The sequence below is a fragment of the Galeopterus variegatus genome, unplaced genomic scaffold, assembly GCF_000696425.1.
Source record: "Galeopterus variegatus unplaced genomic scaffold, G_variegatus-3.0.2 Scaffold16274, whole genome shotgun sequence".
Classification (NCBI taxonomy): Eukaryota; Metazoa; Chordata; class Mammalia; order Dermoptera; family Cynocephalidae; genus Galeopterus; species Galeopterus variegatus.
The window spans coordinates 6,308-12,087 of NW_007742385.1; the positions used below are offsets into that span (position 1 = coordinate 6,308).

General features: G+C 44.7%; 1 protein-coding gene across 2 annotated transcripts in view; it reads right to left on the bottom strand.

Annotated features, from left to right (window-relative positions):
- SERPINB1 (serpin peptidase inhibitor, clade B (ovalbumin), member 1) overlaps nucleotides 1-5,780 on the bottom strand; it is a 9,106-nt gene that overhangs the window by 1,406 nt on the left and 1,920 nt on the right. For both annotated transcript variants that reach the window (XM_008564043.1, XM_008564042.1), the window contains exons 2-6: nucleotides 5,448-5,623; nucleotides 3,633-3,770; nucleotides 2,993-3,110; nucleotides 1,814-1,956; nucleotides 1,567-1,734 (exon numbers count right to left, since the gene is read on the bottom strand). In XM_008564043.1, coding sequence (XP_008562265.1) covers nucleotides 1,567-1,734; nucleotides 1,814-1,956; nucleotides 2,993-3,110; nucleotides 3,633-3,770; nucleotides 5,448-5,615 — 735 coding nt within the window. In that variant the 5' untranslated portion in view covers nucleotides 5,616-5,623. The remainder of the gene's footprint in view (nucleotides 1-1,566; nucleotides 1,735-1,813; nucleotides 1,957-2,992; nucleotides 3,111-3,632; nucleotides 3,771-5,447; nucleotides 5,624-5,780) is intronic.

Here is a 5,780-nt window from a genome sequence, read left to right on the forward strand (position 1 = left end):
GTTCCAGCTGGAGGATTTCATTTCTTTCTGGCAATTGATGAAATAGAACAGAGCTGTGTTTTAAGTCATCAAGGGTCCAGGTGCACAGACTTTGAACACTGGCTCCAACATCCATCTACCCATCCATCCACCCATTCATCCACCCATTTACCCACCCACGCACTCACCCATCCATCCAACCATCCATCCACCTAACCATCCCTCCTCCCATCCCTCCATCCCTCCTCCCATCCCTCCTCCCATCCATCCACCCAGGACTTACTAAACCCTTCTCACACGGAATTACTGTGCCAGGCCATGACAGCTGCTATTACCCTAATAGGTTGAGTGGCATAAGGGAAAATTTTCTCAGTTTCTTCTGTTTACTCTGAACCTCACTGGAGCTGAGGTCATCTCTACTAACTTTAGCTCCTAGGTAAAAATCTAAAAGATGGAAGATGTACTAGGCCTAATTCTTCATCTAACAGGGATGAGAACTGTGCCTACCTGATGGCACTGCTATGAGCACCACATGAGTGACGTTCATAAAGCGATTGGCACACAGCAGGTGCTATAGAAATGTCAGCGGGTGTCATTACTGTTATCATTATTACTATTGGACTGGAACAATCAGAGAAAAGACTAATATGAAAGTACAACTGAGGGCTGGCCTGTGGCTCACTCGGGAGAGGGTGGTGCTGACGACACCAAGGCCACAGGTTCGGATCCCATATAGGGACGGCCGGTTGCTCACTGGGAGAGCGTGGCGCTGACAACACCAAGTCAAGGGTTAAGATCCCCTTACCAGTCATCTTAAAAAAAAAAAAAAGAAAAGAAAGAAAATACAACTGAAAGAGGGAACACATTGCTGGTAATATATGCAAATAACTGGCTTTAGACCCTTCCTGACAGCAAGTGTGCTTCGGGAGGGGGTACAGAAAACCCTCACGGCAGGCGAGGGTCGCTGAAGAGAAACTGCCATCTTCACAATTTTGTCTAGTTCTAGCCCTGGCAAGAGGTGCCATAGCCTTTAAATTACATTTAATGGAAACCCCATATGAAGTTCATATTAAGAAATAGGCCTAATTCTCAAACGAACATGTCACGTGAGGCTTTTCCTATCATGTACTGATTGGAAATTTCATTGACAATCTACAGGACTCGTGGTGAGAATGAACAGGGTCCTAGCAGGACTTCATGGTACATGACAGAGCTCTATACTACAGTGCTGTGAGTTTTTAAATCGTTTTTCCTCAGTGAAACAATCCTCATCTTGCTGTGCTTTCCTCTAAAGTTAATTCAAGGGACTTTCCGTGAGCTGCCACCAGCTGAGGTTGCACTTGGGCAGGTCTGCAGCTGTGTTCCCAGCACGACTGCTCACCGAACGTGGCGGGGCATCTTTTCAAGGACTTCGGAGTAGTCAGTGTTGCTGGGCTGCACTTACTTTGACTAAGGAATGGCAAAGTATTGGAAAAGCCACGGCAGGTGACATCAGTGACCACGTAACGAGCACCTGCCATGCAGCACACACAGGAAGAGACGGTACACCGAACGGAAAGAGAAAGCAGGAGCTCAGGAGCCTGTTACCTGCTTCAGCCCTGAGGACTCGTCCCGGATGTCATCTGGCAGCAGGATAATCATGCTGAGCTCCCGGCCCTGGTAAGGCAGTTCCAGCACACGGCACTTGAGGTCCTGGACGTAGCCGTAGGGAAATTTTTTCTTCTGATACATCATTTCCACCATCTTTGTCTCTTTCTGAACAGTTAAAAAAAATGACTGGAATGATTCTGTTCTTCTACAGCAAAGAGTCACTGGAACAGGGACATCTCCTCACCTTGTTCACTCTGAACGGCGCATTGGTTGTGTCCTCTTTCTTGAACTTCTCCTGCCAGCTTCCCTTGAAATAGATGGCATTCACCAGCACCAGTTTAGTCATGTTGTCAACCAGGCCCGCAGCTAGCAGTTCTGGGATTTTCCCTAAAAAGATAGAATAAAGCTTTTTAAAAGATCCATACTGATATTCCAAATTTGAACTGACAAATTATTAGCACTGAAATGCAATTCAAACGTATTCTTTCTAATTAATTTTCATTTAGCACGGTATTAAGTTAGGAAAGCCCTACGTGTGTTTGTACTTTAAATAACCCAACTTGTGGGGCACAGCAGGACGACACACAACCAACCCCAAAGGAGCCAGCGCTTTGAAACCAGGCAAATGTGCTGAAAAGCTAAAAACGGGATTCTCTCTTCCTGGGATGTCTGATAAACAAATGAGCTCCATTTCGTGGTCACTCTTTTTCAGGATCAAAATCCCTTCATGAAAATGTTTTTAGTCACCAGTAAATCACTTCTTCAAATCTGTCAAGTAAAAGTCTGCTCTCAGATAAGAATTTAACAAATATCCAAAAGGTAAAACAATTTCTCCACTGAAACAAAGTGTCCTTCGGGACCACAAGCACGCCAGAAACAACTCCTGTGACAGAGGACAGGTGCGCTGGAGGGCCATCGGCTCACAGGGTGACTGCATGAGGGGAGACACTATTGAACAGACAAACTGAGCCTGCAAGTGAGTCGGTCCCCATCTGCCACACCTGATATAGTGGCAACAAATATTGATGCCCATGGCAGTTTGTAAACACTGATTTCATGTATTCCATGAAATTCCAGGACAGGTCTTTCCATATGAGTATTAAATAATTTTGGGCAAGCTGGATTCTCCTCAAAATCTTTATTCTCATTCAATGTTGGTTTTAAATTTAAAACGTAATCTTGGGGAACTGATGAAGGAAAGCATTTAGTGCTCCAGTGAAATCATGCTGAAGCATCCACTCCGACGGGTCTCTAACGTTTGGAAGCTGCCCGGCGATGGGCAGTGCAGAGCTCACACACAGGGGACACTGTCTGGGTCAGGACTGGGGTGGGGAGGAGAGGACACGGAGGGAATGAGTCGCAGGAGGGGAAGATGGATGGAGAGTGGCCTTTGGTCATGGTTCCATTCTGCCCAGTCTCTGACCTTCCGTCTGCGCTTTGACCCACTGGTTTATGGTCTTCCTCGCGTCCTCCGACGCGTGCTGGAAGTCCACAGGGGCCACGGCAGCACCGTACATTTTCTGAGTCGAAGCCAAGAACTCCTATTTCAAAAAAAAGAAGGAATGTCATGAATAGCTCCTATGACATACAGAAATGGTTTTCTACAATCCTTAAAAGCAACAGAAAATTTCCTGAAAGGCTACATTTCATTATAACACAAAAATTCTAACTCATACTTTCTTTTTATTGTGATAAAAAACACATAACATTATATTTACAGTCTTAACCATTTTTAAGGGTACAGTTCAGTAGTGGTAAGTCTAACCCTTGTACTTCTGATGTATAAAATTGACTGATTGTTTTCTATCCTTTGACTAACATCTTCATAAATAAGCGAGTACTGATTGTCCTTGGAAGTGAACCGCGGGATTCACTCTGGCTGTAGTGAAAGGTCCGGAGCCACCTTCTATACAACTAGTGAGAGCGCCCTCTGCCTTGTGTTTTCACCCTGTATTGTTTTTCTGAATGTTTATAAATTGTAAAACTGACTTCCGTGACTTGACTGAGTTGGAAAGAATCCATAGCCTAGTGGAGTTTTAGAATATGAAATGCAAAGTACTTACGGGAAGGAAAGCGTAGGTTTTCTCTCCATACAATCGATTCGCAAGTTTCAGAATATAGGACGCACCACGTTTGTTGATATCAGCGTTCAGACTCTGAAATCTTGAATGAATGTCCTCAACCATATTGAAATGAAGAGTCTAAAATAAAGAAAACATTCTTTCTACAATCATTTATTTGGAAATTATATAATGATTCTCTGGTATTTGCTTCCATCAAAATAAATGTGTTTTTATTACTAATTTTATCAATGATTCCCCAACTAATACTTTATTAATTTGTCATTGGACGACAAACAATAGGGAATCCAAACTTCATGGCTTGGTGAGACATAATAATTACAGCATTAAAAACTGCTTTACATCACTTTTTTGTTATAATTGAACATGAATGGTTGATACACTCAATATTTATATGTCTGCTTTTTTCCAAGAAAAATCACACTGGCATGTTCATATTTATATTCTGTATCAAATATAATTTTACTGAAAGTTCTCAGATTGAGGCTTTTTTCTTTAATTACCCTATTAGCATCATTAACTCACTTCACTAAAATAACTTCTTTACACTTAACATTCTGGCAAAAGTTTAATTCTCCTTGTGTCAGTTACAAATCGAGAGGCCCTTTATGGTTTTATGAGTCCTGGTCTGGTTCCTTGCTTTGAAGACACAAAGAATAAAGCCCCACACTGTGCAGAGTCCACATTACTCACTGGAGTATGGAATCTTTGCTTTGTTACTATGATCCATCTGCTTTAATGGAAATGGGGGGAGGGGTGCTTAAAGTTATCCTTTGCTGAGGTCACAAAGTCCCCGGAAAGCCTCAAAGCAGGAGCTGATACAACCCTGCAAGAAGCAACTAACAATCAGTATCAGTGGTAAAGAAAAAGTGTGCTTTAAAACTTAAAAATGCTTTCCTATGTGCAGTGATGAGTAACAGAAGCTTTGCAGCTTCTTGAACTTGAATCCAGGGCCACACCTTCCCGAGGAACAGGACTGTAATTTGTGGCATGTGTATTAGAAAAGCCTCTACTTACCACTCCTTTCCACTAGGCTTCAAGAGAAAGCTGGAGGTCCCCTCTCAGAATTAAAGAACAGCAGGCACAGAAAGTCCTCCATGCCCGTCAAGGACGGGAAGGAAGGCTGGGCATCCCCACCTCCTCTCTTGCTGTAAGACTGACCTGCCACACGGCCAGGGCCTTGGTCCTGCTCTGGAAGCTGCTGGGCCTCCCGGCTCCCCTCCCCCTCCAGGGCCCTCCCGCTACCCCACAGCCATGCAGGCCCTGAGAACACAGAATCATCTGTCCCCATAAAAAGGCAACACCAGCAACGTTTCCACTATAGCGTGTCCCCTGTGTCTCATTACTCTCCTTATGTTCGAGGGTTATGTTACATAACAGGCATTATTTATAAGTAGTGGGTCATCCGATGCAAAGCAAAAACCAGAAACTGCTAGCCCAATCGGAGGTGGTGTGGCTCACAGGAAAGCTGTCAAAGATTCCCCCACTGGGACAGAAGCATCACCCTGCCCGGATTTTCTATCGGCTTTGTTCACTGCTGTATCCTCAGCAAAACAAAAACCAGTGTTTGGCACATAGTAGGTGCTCAGTAAAGACTCACTGATGGATGAAAGCCTGAGTACAAATGGAAGGATCTTGTGGCTGTTCTGAAAGTCTGACCTCATGACGCGTGGTGGGTGAACACAGAAAGACAGTTTGAAAGCCCATCGCAAGAGCTCAGGGCACATTTCAGTGCAGACTTTACATGAGCACAGAGCCGGCAGAGAAAGCACATTGTGTTTGTTTGTTTCTGCTGACCTTGGACAGCTGCGCCGCAGTGTTGCCTCTGGTCCCCAGGAAGACCATGGCCATTGCTGAGGAAATGCTGAAGGGAGAGATGAAGATGTTTCCAGCGGGATTGTTTTCACTCAAGGCGCGGAACAGGTCCAAGGCAAAACGGGCATTTGCCGTGCTCAGCTGCTCCATGGTGAAGGCTACAACACAGAACAGAGGCCGCGCCAGCGAATTAGAAAGAGCATTTCCCCATCCTCTTTCCCAGCTTGAGCCAACCACCCTGGAGCACCCTGGAACTTGTACCTTCTCCCCTCTTTGTTTCTGTGTTTCCCATATGCACATGTGTGGTACCAGGCT